Genomic DNA, 20,647 nt, shown 5'->3' with positions numbered 1-20,647 from the left:
CAAAGACAACATACATCAACATTCACATTCAAGGAAACAACGACCGACAAGGGAATGGAGGAACAGCGGGGATTAAATACACAGAGACACGATGAAAACAAACGACAATCAGGTGCAAACAATGACAGAGTGCTGGCAGTGATGAGGGCCGGGAATTGTGGGAAGTGGAGTTTTTTACAAAGACTAGTGAAACACAGGGCAAACAACAAGGGAATCGTGACATAACCCCCCCCCCCCCCAAAGGAGCGGCTTCCAAATGCTCTTAAAAAAGAATACCCAAAAAAACTAAAATCGTCCAAGGAGTGAGGGGGGGCAGGCAGACCAAAGAGGGCACAAGGGGCAAACAGACAGTCCAAGGGGGCACAAGGGGCAGACAGGCAGTCCAAGGGGGCACAGAGGGCAAGAAGGCAGTCCAAGGGGCCACAGGGGGCAGACAGGAAGTCCAAGGGGGCACAGAGGGCAAGAAGGCAGTCCAATGGGGCACAGGGAGCAGACAGGCAGTCCACAGGGAGCACAAGACGGGGACTGGGTCAGGTGGCCTGGGAGCTGGCCACAGGGCAATGACAGGTTCAGGAGGCCTGGGAGGCGGCCAAAGGACAGGGACAGGTTCAGGAGGCCTGGGAGGCGGCCACAGGACAGGGACAAGTTCAGGAGGCCTGGGAGCTGCCCACAGGGCAAGGACAGGGTCTGGAGGCCTGGGAGTCGGCCACAGGACAGGGACAGGTTCAGGAAGCCTGGGAGGTGGCCACAGGGCAGGGACAGGATCAGGAGGCCTGGGAGCTGGCCACAGGACAGGTTTGGGAGGTTTGGGAGTCGGCCTCAGGACCACAGCCATGGGGAACTCCGAGGGCGGAGCCGAGGTAGGCGGAGCTGGGAAGCTCAGGAGGCAGAGCCCTGGGAGGCTCGAGAGGTGAAGCCCTGGGAGGCAGAGCCGTGGAAGGCTCAGGAATTGAAGCCATGGGAGGCTCGAGGGGCAGAGCCGAGGAAGGCTCGAGGGGCGGAGCCCTGGGCGGCTCGAGAGGCGGAGCCCTGGGAGGCTCGAGAGAAAGAGCCCTTGGAGGCTCGGGTGGCTCGAGAGGCGGAGCTCTGGGTGGCTCGAGAGGCGGAGCTCTGCGTGGCTCGAGAGGCGGAGCCCTGGGTGGCTCGGGAGGCAGAGCTCTGGGAGGCTCGAGAGAAAGAGCCCTTGGAGGCTCGGGTGGCTCGAGAGGCGGAGCCCTGGGTGGCTCGAGAGGCAGAGCTCTGCGTGGCTCGAGAGGCGGAGCCCTGGGTGGTTCGGGAGGCAGAGCCCTGGGAGGCTCGGGAGGCTCGAGAGGCGGAGCCCTGGGAGGCTCGAGATGCGCTGGCTCTTGGACGGTCATGGCTATAGGCGCTGGCTCTGGGACGGTCGAGGCTACTGGTGCTGGGACGGTCCAGGCTACAGGCACTGGCTCTGGGACGGTCCAGGCTACAGGCGCTGGCTCTGGGACGGTCGAGGCTACTGGCACTGACTCACTGATGTTCAAGGCTACAGGCATTGGCTGGTTGGCCATGGTAGGCGGAGGCTGGAGAGCAGAAGCCTTTCCTTTCCTCCTCCTCCTCCGGGTGGACGAGACTAGCAACGCTGGATCGCTGACCGTGGCTGGCGTGGGCTCAGGCTCGCTGACCGTGGCTGGCATGGGCTCAGGCTCGCTGACCGTGGCAGGCGTGGGCTCTGGCTCGCAGACCGTGGCAGGTGTTGGCTCTGGCTTGCAGACCGTGGCAGGTGTGAGCTGGGGAGCGGAAGCCTTTCTTCTCCTCCTCCTCCGGGTGGACGAAGTTGGCAGCGCTGGCTTGTTGACCAAGGCAGGCGTGGGGGTTGGCTTGCTGGCAGGTGGGGCAGGCGTGAAAGGACGAGCCATGGATGACTGGAGGGTCACCAATGTGGGAGGATGGGAAGGGTCCTCCTCAACAACGCCCACAGTGAACAGCGAGCCGCATGCCAGCAGAGTCTCCTCCACGAAATCGCGGAGCGTCCAGCCGCGCGTCGCCGGTGGCAACCGCTCCTTGAGCGAACTGGTCAGGTTGTCCCGGAAGAAAACCACCAGGGAGGAGTCTGGGAAGTCTGTGGCACTCGCTAGCTCGAGAAAAATCACGGACATGGTACTCCACAGGACGGTTTTCTTGCCTCAGGTTCAGCAAACGTCAGTTTGCTCGAAGAACCGCTAGATCCATAATGGTCGGTCGTTCTGTTAGGAATGCAGACGAGGGCAGACGAGGAGTGGGGATCTAACTGCGGGTTCTTTATTAGTCAAAAGTGAAGGCAAACAAACAGGAACAAAAGAAACATCCACGAGGGGAAATAATGAAAGAAAAACACGAAAAAACATCCAAGAAGATGACTGTGCTGGCAGTGATGAGGGCTGGGAATTGTGGGAAGTGGAGTTTTTTTACAAAGACTAGTGAAACACAGGGCAGACAACAAGGGAATCGTGACATCCTGAAACCATTATTTCCAAAATCCTAAAATGATAATCCCATTCAACCATATCAAATACCTTTTAGACGTCAAATGAGATTGCTGTGACCGGAGTCTAACAATTTGCCACTGACCACATATTATTGATGAAATGCCTAATGTTATGAGAAGAGCTGCGGCCCCGAATAAAGACCACATGATGTATGAGATGTCAAAACTTTACTTAATCAGTTAGCCCGAATTTTTGAGAATATTTTTTACATCTAGTTGGATCAGGGAATCAGGATGGTAACTCTTACACTCACTTGGATCTTTGTCCTTGTTAAGAATTACACTGATCCAGGCTTGTGTCATGGTTGGCAGAAGCTTTCCATTTTTAATGATTCTGTATAAACTTCTAACAATATTAGAGTCAATTTTAGCCAATGTAGCATAAGATGTAAAAAATTCTGCGGTAAAACCATCTGGCCCCGGAGCCTTTCCTGTAGGCAAAGCCTTAATTACCTCGCCAAGCTCCTCCAAGGTTATCTCAGAATCAAGATAATTTCATTCATCAATTTAGGGCATTGGTTCTCAACCTGCGGCCCGTCATGCATGGAAGTGCGGCCCGCGATATGCCACCCACATTTAAATAATAACTTTCAGTTTTACAATTCGTTTTCAAATTAATACAAAAATATATTATATATGTATTAAACCAAATCAAAAGTTTGCGGGCAGTGAAAAATCACCAAAAAAGTTTGAACTATAAAAATGTTTTGTCTTATAAAATTATTTAGGTGATCATATATTATTTTTAGACATGTGCAGACCTACTATGTGAGCATGTAGTTACGTGAGTTCACGCAATTACGCAGTTAACGAGCACTTGCAAGCGCGTGCTTTGGCAGAATTAAAACAGTCATCAACAGCCATTAGGTAAAATTAGGATCAAAATGGACAAATTTCTTATTAGGGGAGAGAAACTAAATGAGAAAAATGACAACGAAGGAACACATACAAACAAGAAGAGTCGAAGCATCAGCAGTGAAGGTAAGAGAGTGCTGGAAGAATGGAAGAACTTGTTTGCTGTCACTGATCGAGACGGGCAGCCTTTCTGGCTCTGTAGTAAAGTACAGGGCATATGCAAAACCTACAATGTCAAAAGACATTTCGATACCACCCATGCAACATTTGACAAGAAATACACAGCTGGATCTCAGGACAGAGCTCTCAAGATAACTAATCTTGACAAAAATGCGATTGCTGAACAGAATATAATGCAAGCTAGTTTAAAGGTGTCCCAGGGCGTGACGTTAGCAACGTTAAAAATGTCATGGCTCCTTGCCAAACACGGCAAACAATTAGCATTATACTCTGTTTAAATGTAATTGTCTAGGTATCACGATATTCATATTATTAACTGCCATAACTGATTAACTTATTTAATATTAAATTCGGTTCGTTTGCATTGATGACGTCATATGTAAATGATATGCGGCCCTTGAAAACACTTGGACCTTAGTGCGGCCCAGTAGAAATAAAGGTTGAGAACCACTGATTTAGGGAGTTCTAATGGTCCCACAATGTTTCGAATGCATCAGTAGACAAAGGAGTGGAACTATAGAGATCAAGATAGAATTCTTTAAAAGCATTATTAATATCAATGGCTGAGGAAAATATTTCACCACCAGCAGATTTCACTGAGGGAATGGTAGAAAAAGACTCTCTCTACTTCATATATCTAGCCAAAAGCTTCCCTGCTTTGTCCCCCAATTCAAAATATGACTATCTTGCCCTGAAAACCCAAAATTCCAACTTTCGTGACAAAATAGTATTATATCTGTATTTCAATCAGGTCAATCAGATGACATTCGACGTTTCAGCTCTGCATTGGCACATTTAATATTCCCCTCCAACTCCACGAGTTCCCGTGCTTTTTTGGATGAATGAGGCATACTGTATCAACCTCGGGACTCCTATCCTGAGGTCACCAGAACCGGCTGGATCCAGCACCATTCCTGCTTCATGTTGGACTCTACTGCTACATGTCGCAGAATGATGATGACTAAATGCAGCCGGTGCCAGCCAAACATCACTTCAATCTATTATGACGGACTTCAGAGGATGAAATGATGCCAACTCCAACCTGCATCACCTCTGTCTATTGATGGACTACGATCTTGAAATGGAATGCTTAGACTAACTATTGCCAACAAAAGCCTTCATCAGCCAATTAACAAGGACAATTGCATCTATGTGAACTTCTGCAATTAATCAAGATGGACTTCAAAGACTTTGGTCATTAATCTTACAGTTCAAACTCAATCGATGTTTAATCACTGACCCTTAACACTTAGTTTAATAATTTTAAACCATGATTTTTCCTATACATAATTAATATTTACATTACATTCATAATGTTAGCCAGAGGGAACTGGCCCCCACAGTGAGTCTGGTTTCTCCCAAGGTTATTTTTCTCCATTAATCTACATCTTATGGAGTTTTGTGTTCCTTGCCACAGTCGCCTACAGCTTGCTCACTGGGGTTATTACTACAATTATCATTTAATTATTTTTAAACACTATTAAAAATCGTATTTTATCTAAATTACACGATGATTAATTGACTTTATAGACATTACAGTTTTATCATCTGTTAATGCTGATATTCTGTAAAGCTGCTTTGAAACGATGTGTGTTGTGAAAGGCGCTATACAAATAAAATTGACTTGACTTACTGTATGATCAGACCCCTAAGAACTGCCTTAAGTGCCTCCCAAGCCACGCCCCACAGTTGATACTGAGGTCCAGTTGGTCTACATATAGGTGAGTGATGAGTGACTGAAAGAGATAGTGTGTGAGTGATTGAAAGATATAGTGAGTGAGTGAGTGAAAGATATAGTGAGTGAGTGAGTGAGTGAAAGATATAGTGAGTGATGAGTGACTGAAAGATATAGTGAGTGATGAGTGACTGAAAGAGATAGTGAGTGAGTGAGTGATTGAAAGATATAGTGAGTGATGAGTGACTGAAAGAGATAGTGAGTGAGTGAGTGATTGAAATATATAGTGAGTGATGAGTGACTGAAAGTTATAGTGAGTGATGAGTGACTGAAAGAGATAGTGTGTGAGTGATTGAAAGATATAGTGAGTGAGTGAGTGCGTGAAAGATATAGTGAGTGAGTGAGTGAGTGAAAGATATAGTGAGTGATGAGTGACTGAAAGATATTGTGAGTGATGAGTGACTGAAAGATATTGTGAGTGATGAGTGAGTGAGTGAACCAAACAGGGTTAAGTTAACAGAAAATAAATTGATTAGCATATATTAGAATCCTTGATTTCACACATCCTCACATTCAAACGGGAAGCAGAACCACCCCATCACAACATAGGATAAATGCATTCAATCTGAAATATAATTTTATTTGCATTAATAATATAAAAAATTTAATAAAAAACAGTTTTCCCTATCTATATTGCATGACAGGGTGGTTGGTTTGAGCTTGAGGGACCCTGCCTAACATGAAAAAGCAACAAATAAACAAAGTAAAAGAATGTCAGTAGGCTACTTGCCTGCTTTTGTTCTTGGTGGCTACAAGGCTCAAATGATGTAAATTCCACTTTGTGCTGTCATTTAAAGCAACAGTACATTATTTATAGATAAAACAAGTTAGTGTGAGGGGTGGTAAGTCAAATTGAGGGATGCACACAAATCATAAAATATTTACAAAAAATAAGGTTTATTTTGAATAAATATATCTTATGTAATCAGGGACACACATATAACCCTGAAAATAATAAATGTTTGAAAAAAATATAAAACTTATAAGGTGATATTTTAGATGAAAATGTCATGTTGGTCAACACGGACATGTGAATTTGGCTATATAGCTACTAATGAAAAATTATTAAAATTAGTATGTTACTCTTTAAGAATAGTATTTTTTTAATCATATATCATGTTGACAAGAACACTTGAATTAATAACTTTAAGCTTTGGAAACACACTTTGGGACATTTTTTTGTGCCTTAAATGCATCTCATTAAACGTTGCGGACCCAAATGGCACCCGTTTCATAGAATGACTCGGAAATAGTAGGTCATCCAGTTTTATGAATATTGTGGATTCGGTCATACTACTCAATTGGCATAGTGTTTTTGCCATACTATGTAGTATGGAAGTATTGATATTCGGACGCAGCTTAGGCCTATGTTTATTTTTATTTTAAATGATGTGATATTTTTTTAATGCACATTTGTGTTCATTGTTTTTATATTTTAATAGTTCGATTTATTTTTAATTTTAAACATTTTGTTGGGCCGATATGGCATATTCCAGCGATTGTAAATTGTTTAAAATAATATTGTTTTGATATTAAATGCTATTCTATTCTAATCCTAAATCCTAATATTTCGAAAAAAATGACCCGACATAAAAATAAATAAAAAATTAAAATTCAGAGATGCACCTAGCCTACATACGATGTCAAACGTACAGCTGCAAGCGTCATTACGAATCAAAGCGCCTGATTTGAGAGTTAAACTGTTAGCCAAGTAACACTGACGTATATTTTGGCGTGATATCCCGAAAATATATGAACTTCTGTCGATATCTGTTTAATTTTCATCTGTGTGCTCATGGCATCATCTTCAGAGGAATGCAGATTTTTGGACGATTTTAAGAGGAAACGCGTTAAAATAACGCTGTTAGATACACAAGTCTTTGGCGTTATACAGCGCATCAATTTAAACAAGACAGTCATTTTAGAGAACGGTAAGGCCAAATAAACACTAGTCCGTTCAAATGTGCAGTATATGTCCCCGGGTGTATTATAGTTCGTAATGTTTTATGTTTTCCCCTGAAGTGTCAGAAGTAAAAAGCGGGAGAAAATTTCGAGGTGTCAAACTCTTTTTCGGACAAGAAATTGTTAAAGGTAAAGTAATAGCATATTGTTTCTGTAATCCGACCGAACTACGGTACAAACTGGATAATGTTTAAAGCGCCTACAGTTGTTGATGCAGCCTAAACGAATATTTCGTTTCTTCCTTTTATTTTCTTAAAGTGGAATTTCCCATTTCCGCTAATCAAGACAACCCGTGAGTGTCTTTTTACAAATGTAATCTGTTTGATTGAGTGCTTCTGTTTGATTAAATCCGGGTCATGAGCATTTCTTGTCAAACTCTCTTGTAGGTTCAGTGCTGACGAAGAGAACAAGTCAAATATTCAGTCCGGGAACAGGTTAATGTTGGGTAAGTGTGATCATGTTATATGTTAATTTGGCATTGCTTTTTATATTAATCTATTTATTTCAATTGGGGAATTTGACATCATGTTCACTTTTTCCAGATGATTATGAACATGAGGACTGCATCAACTATATAGTGATCGATGAGCTTCATGAGAAGTTTGGCCCAGCGGTGAGTTAAGTGATCCTGAAGTTTTCTGGAATATATTGGAAAACTGATTCTTTTTTAGAATTGTTTTGGTGATGTATTGGTGCAGAAATTACACGCTTTAATAACTACATTTGTCTTTCAGGTTATGCACATCCAAGAACAAGATGTGATTGGAATCGGAGCTGATGTATTTGGAGTCATTGAACAAGAGAGGCTTTGTTGGTTACAGGTTAGTGGAACATTTGAAGGGCCATAAACTAAAATAAACATGTTGTTCATGGCGGAATATAATAATGTAAAGATCATTTTTATACTGTCAATTAGGGCTAAGAAACTCAACTCAAAATTTTCACTGAACATCATCCACTGACAAAGTTAAATTACAATACTCAAGAACACAAGTGCAGAGAATGCACAAAATGACCTAGGGATGCACAGATGTATCTGCTGCCAATATTTATCATATATTTATTGAGTAAATTAAAATTGTCAGCATATGGCTTTTAAGCATGAATATTCAGATATGAAAAACAGATGGTTGATTTACAATTAATTAGTGACACACTATGTAAAAACTCTGAATTGAAATGCACAATCCCGAAAGTATGATGCCAGGGTTGGGAGGGTTACTTTTGAAATGTATTCCACTACAGATTACAGAATTAATGCTGTAAAATGTCATTTGTAACATATTCCGTTAGATTACTCAAGGTCAGTAACATATTCTAAATACTTTGGATTACTTCTTCAGCACTGGTAGATTTTTTCACTTGTTTTGACTATAAAAACTCTACAGTAAGTTGAGCAAGTACAGCATGACAAAAAACACATTCTCTGAAAAAACTAAATATCTTATGCAGTGTTGTTTCTAAAACAAGATGCATGAAATTTATCTTGTTTTAAGGACTTTTAGATTGTTTTCCTGTAAAACTATGCAAAAATGATTATCAAGAATACAATCAAAGTCTTACTAGATAAAAAGATATTATGATCCAACGTGAATTTTCTTGATAGAAAATATGATCGTGCCTGGTAACGTGCATGTAAAATGGCTAGAAATAGCATTTTAGCTTAGCTTAAAGCAAACCCTGATAATTTCCACTATATGTAGAAGGGTTGACACTTAAGAACATGGAATATTAAATTTGTATTTATGCTAATGCTGAAAAACTGCCATAAATAGATGTGGCAGTTGTGAAAACGGCACTTAACTATAGGCTACATGATAAGGGAAACATTCAAAACGCTTTGAAACCAGCAGACTTACTCATTGCATGTAGTGTAAGTATTTTGACGGACCTTTAATACAATGCTGGCAGTGAGAGAAAATGTGCCTGATTTGTCATGTAATGGCCTTCTGCCTTTAAATGCCAAGCATATGGGTAGAAGAGTGAAATTGGCAAAAGGTTGACTTGAACCCAGGTCGCCCGCACTGATAGACAACTGCCGTACTAATGTCGCCATGCCAATTCTTAGATATTCAAAAAGTCAAATTTGCATGTGTCTTTATGCCCTTTCTTTAACGATTATATACTTTTTTGTCATTTGTTGAGACTATTGTTATTTATAGCTGGGCTATGTGGCCAGTGCAATTTACAGTATGAGCAAATAATTATTTGTCTACACTGAACCCATGGTAGTTGGCCTTCTGGTGGTCACAGGGCCCTATGCAGCCGCATATGGTTCTTATTAGGTAGGGCCGACACTGAAAAATCCTCGTTTGTTTTGCAAAACATCCATTCCAACACAACAACATTGACTCAACCAGTGGCATGAGTTGGGGTGTGACTATCTGTTTTTTATTTTATTTCATTTTTTATCACAGGCTTTTTGGAAGAAAAATTTCCATGCGGTGGAGCTAGTGACACAAATTACACTCTTTAGCTTTAAAGTTTTAAGAGGATAACGGTATAAGGAATGGCAAGATTCTTTCGGGAAACATTTTTTACATGACGATTGTTTTGATGCAGGTTGCCACTAAGAACACAGTGTACCTCTTTGATGTCCTTTTGCTTGGTGGAAGAGCTTTTAAGAATGGGCTGTCCATGATTCTGGAAAATCCCCACATGCTGAAGGTAAAATACTCTTGATTCATACAAAAGTGTCTGAGGAATAAAGTGCTTACTGAAGTTTCTACATATTTAGGTCATTCATGACAGCCGCTGTGTTGCCAGATGCTTAAAAGCACAGTTTGGAGTGAACCTTACTAATGTGTTTGACACACAGGTACGTCTCTTCTCAAACTTTAAACACACACGCACAAATCATGAGTGGTATTGCTGCTGTTTTATTTTTTCTCAACAATCGCTCAACAGCATTCACATTTTGTTGGTGAAAATGTTTTGTGCTATAGGTAGCTGATATCATGCTTTTCTACAATGACACTGGAGGCTTCCTACCAGACAGGGTCTGCACTCTGCAAGAACTGGTCCGACTTCACCTAAAAGTTCCCATGATTGACCTCTTTCCTTTCTGGACCAAAGAACAGCAAACTAAGGTCAGAAAGAAGCGCAATTCAGCAGCAAAATGGGGGAGATGCAGAACAGGACTAAATTAATGTTACGTGTCAATATAAAACCTTTTTAATGTGAATTTATAAGTACACTCTGTAATTTATTCCTCATTTTAAAAAGTTTTACTTCAGCAGAAATTAATTGTAATTTTGAAACATACATCAAAAATCATGACTACTCGCATGAGATGAAGACTTCAGTCATATCAGTAACCTTATAAAATCAGTTTTGTTCTCCATGGAGAGGAACCAGTCATGGGGCTGCCATGTTAGGATCACATGACCAGCCGAATACTACTCGCTTAATCTCAGTAACCGCCCTTATTATTGAACACTTTCACTCAGGGATTTAATTAATCATGGCTAGCTGTGACTAGTGAATTTCTACAATGACATCAGTAACTGAAATGTATTGCATTTGAAAGATGCTGCCACTAAGTGTCAATGTAAGTCCAAGACGATGTCAACAAAAATTTATTGAGTGCACCTTTACAAACTTAGTCTTTTGTCAACAATATTAAATTAAGATATCAAATATTTAATCTTCATTGGCACATTAACAGAGGTTTACAATAAAAAAGAGGCTTATTATAATCACATTTCATTATAAACAGTTTGAGAATGTTGAGAGGAAAGCTACACACTGCATATGAAAAAGATATACTCCCATACCATTATCCGTTTAAAAGGGTCACGCCATGAAGAATAAATTTTGCCTTGATATTTTGACATATAAGAGGGCTTTCTACTATATAAAAATGCTGTAAATTTCAGAACTCAAAACTTAATACCCAATGCAATAAAAGCATTTAATGAAATCAAGCAGAAACGCACCTATTTTTCTACTTCCGTGACTTCCCTATGTCATGAAGGGGCCCATTAATTCATGACCACCTCTACAGCAACAACATTTACGGCAACTTTATGTCATTGCATCCTTGACCCCGCCCACTGGGGGCTTAGTTTGAAACGGAGAGAGAGAGCAGGACGAACAGGCCTGGTGTGGCCTACTAACTATTCCTGAACCCCAAAATGGAACCCATCTGGACTATTTTAAAATATTATTGTATATAGACTTCTTTGACCATTGCTATGTATCTTGCATTTTTAAAAGACATGGTGTGAAGTTACAATTCTGAAAAGGAGATCCTGTTTCACTCAGCTGCTGCATCTTGTTGTTTGGAGCACAAATATGTCCTGGAGGTGTCTTTGCACCCATCTGTGCTATTATTAATTGTTGGTGTATGTAAGCATGCACTAGGTGGACATCTTTAAAAGTTTTTATGTGTTTCCAGTGATGTGTGCCTCTTTGCACGATCATAATGTTCAGTATGTGTGTGCCCGTCTTGTTCATCCTGCTTTGGACTGTATTTGAGGGGCTGCACGATGCTAGCCAGTCATAACAGTGGGCGTTTACATAAAGTTTTAAGGAGGCCCTTAGGCCAAAACCAAGCATTTCACACAGAGGGCCAGAGACAGGGAGGAAAAATATCATGTATTACTAAATTATGACTGTTTTGGTGCAAAGAAACTTTACTAACTTTATCCGTGGACCTTAGGGAAGATGATAAAATTAATAAAAAGATTACATCATGACCCCTTTTAGACATTTGTAATTGGAATACTTGAACTTTACAGCATTGTTTACGTGGTCTTATTACAAATACTTAAGTCAAACAACAGATACTGTACACACAATTTGCAGAAAGGTAAGTACAAACAAGAATCAAGGGCTTTAAATACTGGACCTCCATGAATTATAGGTCAAACTATCAACGATTTTCCTTTTTAGAATATGATCTGTTTCAATTCTCTAACTTTGTTTACCTTATATTACAAGACCTATTCATATAAAATTTGAGAAAATGCTAAACGAATTGCAGACACATGGGATGTTCACACCAAGACCAAAATGAATAAAATGTAAAACCAATTCGACCCCTTTAAAGTAAGCAGCTGGCTGCTGTTCTACAAATTGATTCCAGTTTAACCCCACACCTTCCAGCATTCACCTGTCAATGTATGCGAATGAGATTAATATATTTTGAACAGTTGAAGGCATTTACCTAATTTGTCATAACCATTTTGTGTTCCCATTTTTTTTTATGCATTACAGAATCTGTATTTCTTGTGCGATTGAGTAACACCTGTCCTGTGTCTTTATATTATTAGTATAGTCCAAACAAACTACTGAAACCTGCTGCTTTTTTTAATGCCAGAACAATATAAAAGATACAGTGATGTAAATATGTATTTAATGTAAATTTCAAAAACTAAACAGTATACCACAAGCAATCCGAACATTAATAAGAAGGAAATCACAGGTTCAGTCTTAACTGCTAAAAGAAAAATTGTAACCAAACTTGGCATGTACTTTCAGATCTCTATACCCTCTATATCACAATACAATTCATTATAACTTTTGACCTATAGGTGGCACGGTCACCAAATCTATATGGTGTGGTAAGGGTGTGGTGACAAAGACATTCAAAGTTTAAAAAGCCCATATTATGCTCATTTACAGTTTCATAATTTGAGGGGTCTACTAGTACAGGTTTACATGCTTTAAAAAAAAAAACACATTATTTTTGTCATATTGTACATTGCTGCAGCACCTCTTTTTACCTTCTGTCTGAAACACTCTGTCTCTTTAAAGCCATGCTTTCCGAAAAGCCCAGTCTGCTCTGATAGGTCAGCTGGCCCAGTCTGTTGTGATTGGTCAACTGCTTAAGAGCGTGTTTTGGAAATATAACGGCCCTTACCATAACAGAGTTTCAGCTGCCGAGGCTTCCTGAGCAGCACATTCTGAGGCGGGCACTACACAGATGTGTTACATAGTGACATAGCTACAGTATGTCATAGAAGTAATGGCTGGACTGCAAACTATGTGTTTCAGGCAGTTCAGGTGCAGTGTTTTCTGTGGGAGAGAGTTACTCCCTTTGGTGTGTGACTGTGTAACTTACATGCACAAACAGCTATATTACACACTCAAGGAAAGGTAAAATTCCAAAAAGCCTACCGTAATTTCCGGACTATAAGCCGCAACATTTTTCCCACACTTGGAACCTCGCGGCTTAAACAATGACGCGGCTAATATATGGATTTTTCCCGCTTTAAAATTTTATAAAAAAACTTGTGGCGTGAAGCATTCATTAGACCAATGAAATTGCCGAACGGGTTATGGTCAAACAACTTTTTTGTTTACTGTTTAGATTAAATCGAGCGCGCTCAAACTTCCCATCATTCTGATTACGGTAGTCATTTTGTCACCCTCATCATGGCAAACACACGGAGAAATGCATTTGATGCAGCTTTCAAGTTGAAGGCGATTGATCTGGCTGTTGGAAAAGGAAATCGAGCTGCTGCACGGGAGCTTGGTCTTAATGAGTCGATGATAAGATGTTGGAAACAGCAGCGTGAGGAATTGACTCATTGCAAAAAGACAACTAAAGCTGAGGCTATTCAACTCCGTCACCGAAGGAGATGACTTCAGTGGTTTCAGTGCACAGGAGGAGGAAGATAGTGACCAATGACTTTCTTGGTAGACTACCGTTTACTGCAAATTTAATTTTTTTGTTACAAGCCATGTGTGGCAGCGGGGGCGTGGTCAAGCACCCGTCTGGGAGAGAAAAGCGGTAAGGGCGCTTACACATAAATTATGTCTAACACCTGTGTCTAATTTCAGTAAGCATGGGGAGAGCGGCATAAAAAGGCAGCAGCCACAGAGCCGAGAGAGAGAGAGAGAGAGAGAGAGAGAGAGAGAGAGAGAGAGAGAGAGAGAGAGAGAGAGAGAGAGAGAGAGAGAGAGAGAGAGAGAGAGAGTGAGTGACACACATCAGTCTAGTGTTGGCGCATAGAGGACCAAGAATTGAGAAACTGTATAAAATTGATTGTAAACATTGCTGTGGCCATTAAAAGCCTTAACTGGAACGTCAAGTGCCCTGCTTCACGTGTCCTTGACAGTTTTCAGCAGGGAATAATTTAGCTCAGGTGTAAGCGCCCTTACCGCTTTTCTGTCCCGGACGGGCGCTTAACCATGCACCCGCTGCCACACCGTGTTTCGTTAAAGCCTATTTATTTTTGTTACGAGCCGTGTTTCGTTAAAGCCTATTTATTTTTGTTACGAGCCGTGTTTCGTTAAAGCCTATTTATTTTTGTTACAAGCCCTGTTTCGTTAAAGCCTGTGTAAAGTTCATTTGTTTCAATGTACCGGTAGGCATCTGCGGCTACATGTGTGGCTTATTTATGTTCAAAATAATATATTTTTTTTAAATTCGGTGGGTGCGGCTTATATTCAGGTGCGCTCAATTGTCCGGAAATTATGGTAATAAGGCCTCTTTAATGTCAATATGCCAAGATACAGCCTTGGATCCTTTATGGCTTCTTGCCATCAAATTTGTTGATACGTTTAATAACCTTTTGTCGTGAGTGTACATAGATGATAGACAACAAATTTCAGGCAAATATGACGTAGCAGTTCGAAAAATTAGGTTTTCAATTTCCATTCAAAATGGCAGACAGGAAGTATGGTTGTCCATGGCAAATTGGGTATCATTTGACTCTGCATGGCCCAAAGAGTGTAAAGAGTCTAGTCTCATGAGTTTAGGCTAAACTATTCAGAAGTTACAAAAAGAAAACATATCTCTTGACCAGTAGGTGGCGTTGTGCCAGAATGCTTGTAATGACATATCAAGTTTTATTTTTAATACACCAAATCGTTGCCAAGATATAGCTTCATGACCTCTTTGGAAAATCGAATAAAGGACAGGGCTACACAACTTTGGAAAGTTTAGGGGCTGCAAAGCTTGATCCCCCTAAGCATTGGGTCACAATTCTTATGTTTATTTATGTAATATACACATGGATCAGCCAGAACATTAAAACCACCTGCCTTGGATTGTGTAGGTCCCGCTCGTGCCACCAAAACAGCGCCAGCCCCCATCTCAAACTATCTCTTCTCAACACAATTGTACAGAGCGGTTATCTGAGTTAACATACACTTTGTCAGTTCGAACCAGTCTAGCCATTCTCTGAGCTCTCTCTCTCTCTCTCTCTCTCTCTCTCTCTCTCTCTCTCATCAACTGCCACTTACTGGATGTATTTTGTTTTTTTGCACCATTCTGAGTAAATTCTAGAGACCGTTGTTTGTGAAAATCCCAGGAGATCAGCAGCTACAGAAATACTCAAACCAGCCCATCTGGCAACAACAATCATGCCATGGTTGAAATCACTGAGATCATATTTTTTCCCCATTCTGATGGTTGATATGAACATTAACTGAAGCTCACCCATATCTGCATGATTTTTATGCACTGCACTGCTGCCACACAATTGGCTGATTAGATAATCACATGAATAAGTAGGTGTTCAGGTGTACGTAATAAAGTGGTCGGTGAGTGTATATGCAGTTTCAAGACAAAAATTTAAACATTTACATTTAAAAAGCTGTAATATAAACTACACTACACGTACAAACGGTATGGTCTCTTATTTTAGAGGTGTCTGAGTTTATTTGGAGTGCTCAAACACTTTTTTTTTTTTTTTTTTAAATGAATAAACTCAAATTCCAACCTCAATGAGATGCCTAGAAATAAACCATATTAGGCTATAGACAAACCGTGTGCACGCCACCCCATGACTCTGAGGTATACAGACCTGGTTTCATTTAAAGGTGCCTTTAAAAATCTATTAAAATGGCAATAACATAAATAATGTCAAGTTAAGGTTATGGTACATGTAACTATGTTAAATAATTTAAATTTCAAGAGATCAAACTTTGATTTGAATTAACACTTTGACATTGAAAAGATGAACTGCCATTCACTTCCAAAATATTGGTGTTCTCTTCAACCAAGCCCTGAAATGTGATAAACAAATATTCTATTTTTGTTAAAGGTGCTGCAAGAGTTTTTTTTTTTTTTCTTTCATAGAAAGGTATACTCCCTGAAAGATATTAATGAAATAAGTGTCATGAGATATCTCACCAGTCTCTCTGACAGCTCTAGACCCCATGAACAGCAAACAAAAAAGCAAGTCATGGATATTAATCCTTTCTGCCAGTCTAAATCAATTGTTGCAGCAAATTATTGAGGCATAATGCCATTTTAATGCCATGTTGCTCATAACAGTTGTCAGTTGAGGGCGCTATTATGTTGCTGTTGTTTTTAACAACCGTTTCTGCTTGTGTCATCTCAATAAAGCTCATTTGGTATATTTGGATGTGCGGGTTATGGAAAAAGGGGGCATGGCTAATCCAACGAGCTTGTAGAAATTCTAGAATTGTTAAAATCGCTTACAGCACCTTTAACCCTAGAATGTATATGACTTTAGCCCCATAAATTTCATAAGTGGACCAATGAAGACCCAGGTAAAAATAAATGTGTTTTTCTTCATTAACTACTTGGATTTTCAAAGAAATGTAACTGTAATGATAGTTTTAATAATAAACTGCTGTTGTTACCCAACTCTTGAACAAACTCCCTCTTTATATAAAATATCTGCAGTTAAGACGTTTAAATCTCATTTTAAGACTAGTTTTAGTTTGGCTTTTGAGGCACAGCTTCATATGCTTAATGTATTTTTTTATATTTTAACTGGAAAGCACTTGGTCAAGTATGCTATAAGAATTGATTTGTATTGTAAGGCTGTCATCTTGTATCCTTCCTGACAATTTGAACCTTATACTTTGTATAACCAATTCCACGCTGAAATACATTAGATTGTTCCTTTTCTTGGCAGGAGACGCCAGAGGTGTGGTATATGCGTCCTTGTCCACCTGCCCTGTTGAAGGTCATGGCTGTATCAGTCCTTCACCTGCTCCCTCTGCGTCTAGTTTTATTGGATGCCCTTATGTCAGACTACACCATCTTGGTAGATTCTTACATGGACACCAGCCACAACAAATCTGTTCATACGCTGCATATTGGCAAGGTGAGACACTTTAAAAATTATTTCTGGGGTTTAGTTAACCAGAGGGATATAGATTATGATTAAAACCAAAGTTTTAATATCCTGCTGAAGGAGGCAACTGCCATTAGGGAATACCATTTCCACAAAAGGGTGCTCCTGGTCTACAATGATGTTTAGGTAGGTGGCACATGTCAAATTGACATAAATTATGAATGGCCGGACCCAGGATTTCCCAGCAGAACATTGTCCAGAGCATCACACTCCCTCTACCGGCTTGTTGTCTTCCCACAGTGCATCCTGGTGCCATCACTTCCCCAGGTAAACTGAAAACATACATGGCCGTCCACAAGATATAAAAGAAAACAGGACTCGTCGGACCAGGCTACATACTTCCACTGCTGCAAGGTCCAATTCTGACGCTTGTTTGCCCATTGTAGGTGCTTTCGACAGTGGACAGGGGTCATCATGGGCACTCTCACCAGTCTGTTTATGCAGCCCCATGTGCAGCAGGGTGCGATCCACTGTGTGTTGTGAAACATTCCTCCCATAACATCATTCAAATTGTCTGTGACTTGTGCCACAGTTTGTCGGTTTGGACCAGACAGGATAGCCTTCGTTACCCTCGCGCATCGATGAGCCTTTGGCGCTCAACACCTTGTCACCGGTTTGTGGTTTGTTCTTCCTTCGACCACTGTCAGTAGGAACTCACCACTGCTGACCGGGAGCACCCAACAAGCCTGGCCGTTTCAGAGATGCTCTGACCCAGTCATCTGGCCACAACAATTTGGCCCTTGTCAAAGTCGCTCAGGTCTTTACTCCTGCCCATTTCTCCTGCATTCAACACGTTGACTACGAGAGCTGATTTCTCGCTTACCATCTAATCTACCCAGGCCTTAACATATGGCCTTATTAGGAGATGATCAATGTTAATCACTTCACCTGTGAGTGGTCGTAATATTTTGGCTCATCTGTGTATATTTATGCTATATCGTAGTTAATTGAAGTAACATTTGTTGTTTGTTAGGACATGTTGGGTAAAGAAAGTCAACACCCTCTTTCTGAATATTTGCGTAAAATTAAAACCTATACAATTAGACTTTTTCTAGCTTTTCACACAGTAACCCACAATATCCAAGTGGAAAAAAAGCTAATTAAAAATAAAACCGCAATATACCATATTTGGATAAGGGAGTAGGCAGTGTAGGACTAGTGAGTAGGACATTCTGCTGTCAATGTCCAAGAAAGGACAGAGATCTGAAACTTGGCAGGTTAAGACGAACTAAATATGGGGAAACATGGGAATATTAATGCCAACAGTTGTAAACCATGTTATACTGGAGGTCAATTCTGCTATTCCACATAGATCATTTGACTTCTTATAACCTTAAGGACTACCTTCTTTGTCTTTCTGGAAACCTTTTACACTAATGATTGCTGCATTATGTTTAGCTATTTTGGCTGGCATCTGTTTTTTGATGTAATGATTGCGTATTTATGAATATTAATGCATTAAGAAGAAGAATACTGAGGTATAGAAATGAAAGGTATGACTTGCGCTTGAGAATTGTAAATAAATATCTAATATTTGTTGTCTTTCCATAGCACAATACAGATTATCACAGCCATATGATCTTGACTATATTAATTTCCATTGAATTCTTTAAGCAGACTGGAATTGAGCTCCCCAAAGAAGTACAAGAATTGAATGCAGTGAGGAAGGAACGACTGGAGTGGGCATCTCATTGCTATTCTGTTACCAACGATGGTTTTCTGGAACGCTCCAGCTTCAGGCCCTCTCTGCACTCCGACCCACACATCACAAAGTCTGCCTGTCCTGAGCCCTCTTCAGACACCGCAAGGCCTGAATGAAGAGATGCCATCACAAAAGGCCCTTCTTTCATGGGGGGTGAATGTTCATTTACGCTATTAGACATGCTGTTGATTTAAGGTTTATTAGACTGCATGGTTCACAAGTGGTTCAAGATGAAAAGAAATATAGCCATTTTCTGGGTTTTTGCAACATGTTCTAGGCACTTTTTTTGGCAAATTTCCATTAATTTAATGCACTATATACTTGTTGTCATATAACTTTCAAAATTATCTTAACTTTTTTTTTCCTCATCCAGCCTTTAAATAATGTCACACATTAAAATGACTAAATGATAAGTTAAAAAGCTTTGGTCATGTAACTAGGAATATTACACAGTTGCAAATATGTATAAGAAAATAAAATCGAATATAAAGTCTTCCCTTATGTTCTTGATCGAATTTACATAAGTATGCAATTCATCAAGGGGAATAGCAGTGTCTTAACAATTTCATACTGAAGTTATGTTCCAAACACGAACAATAAGACCTTGCTTTATTTCTACTTGCAGTAAATGCAGTCAAAAACATTTTTTTTGTTTTGTTAATGCTTTAATAATAGTTATTTCTGGTTCTGAATGGTATCAATTTCCAGATAATAATAAAGCTATTTCAAGAAAATGCTAAGTCATTGTGTATTTTGGTTGTTTTTTTTAGAAAACGAATGATTTCCAAAAAATCATAAATATATATATTTGTAGAGTAATAGCCGAAATTAAGTATTGTTAATGAATTCCATTGTTGGAAGCAAATAATTTTTTTTTTAATTTGGTAACAAATAAAACAATGAAAGATCCTTTAAAAGTTTAAACAAACAATAAATAAAATGATGCAACCAGCAGTTATGGGGCCAAGTATGTGCACTCAAAGGAGGGGGGAAAACGGGGCCAAATGTGTACCTTAAGGAATTTCTTTAGTTTTTTCTGGTCACAAAGTGCCACCAGATTTAAGAAATACATTTCTTGTTATTGTATATTGATGGAGCAACATATTGATGGAGGGGGGTGGGGGGTTTAGATTGATATCCTGTAGATAGAGGGGCAATAGTTATAGGGCACAATTTGTCAACCTATGCAAATACTTTTGATACAAAAGATGTATTCTATAAACAAATTAATCTCCATTGTGACCGAATCATTTAATGTGAGTGTAACAGGAGCCAGCTAGTAGATAATGCAGTGTGTAAACCTCACTCTCCTGACCTCAAGAGGTGCACTAGTGACTGATGCTAGAGCCTTTAGCCTCCTTGTTAGCGCACCCGCCTCCCACGCAATAGACGCTGGTTCGAGTCCTGTTCACCCCACTAAAGAAAAACAAAATCAAAACAAAGAAACACTAAAGAAAAACAAGGTGTTTAATAGGGGCCTTAAGCCCCTGCAACAGGGGCTTTTTACCCCAAACACTATCCTTTCACAATCACCTTAAACAAAATTGAAAATGACAAATAAGTATTTTGTTTCAAAATAAATTTAATAATTTCCAGGATATTCATACAACATTTAAAATAATATTAAATATTAGATCAAATGGCTTTAAAATCAACTTTCAGAC

The 20,647-nt window shown here is 40.0% G+C and overlaps 1 protein-coding gene across 1 annotated transcript; it reads left to right on the top strand.

Moving 5' to 3' along the window:
• The first annotated feature begins 7,050 nt into the window (after positions 1-7,050).
• Positions 7,051-19,099, top strand: exd1 (exonuclease 3'-5' domain containing 1). The gene is made up of 11 exons (XM_052144969.1): positions 7,051-7,186; positions 7,278-7,346; positions 7,476-7,509; positions 7,604-7,662; positions 7,760-7,830; positions 7,952-8,038; positions 9,780-9,884; positions 9,955-10,035; positions 10,163-10,306; positions 17,060-17,232; positions 18,889-19,099. The coding sequence occupies exons 1-11, from the start codon at positions 7,051-7,053 to the stop codon at positions 19,097-19,099; spliced, it is 1,170 nt and encodes a 389-aa protein (XP_052000929.1).
• The last annotated feature ends 1,548 nt before the right edge of the window (positions 19,100-20,647 follow it).

The sequence above is a fragment of the Xyrauchen texanus genome, chromosome 16, assembly GCF_025860055.1.
Source record: "Xyrauchen texanus isolate HMW12.3.18 chromosome 16, RBS_HiC_50CHRs, whole genome shotgun sequence".
Classification (NCBI taxonomy): Eukaryota; Metazoa; Chordata; class Actinopteri; order Cypriniformes; family Catostomidae; genus Xyrauchen; species Xyrauchen texanus.
Note: the sequence above shows the minus strand (reverse complement) of the source record. Positions and strands in the feature narration are given on the sequence as shown.

What these genes read in the sequence shown, in the direction of transcription:
- exd1 (XM_052144969.1), top strand. Translation starts at nt 7,051, where the DNA reads ATGGCATCATCTTCAGAGGAATGCAGATTTTTGGACGATTTTAAGAGG. An exon ending in TCCGCTAATCAAGACAACCC is followed by an intron (nt 7,510 to 7,603) that starts GTGAGTGTCTTT and finishes ACTCTCTTGTAG; the next exon opens with GTTCAGTGCTGACGAAGAGA. An exon ending in CGGGAACAGGTTAATGTTGG is followed by an intron (nt 7,663 to 7,759) that starts GTAAGTGTGATC and finishes CACTTTTTCCAG; the next exon opens with ATGATTATGAACATGAGGAC.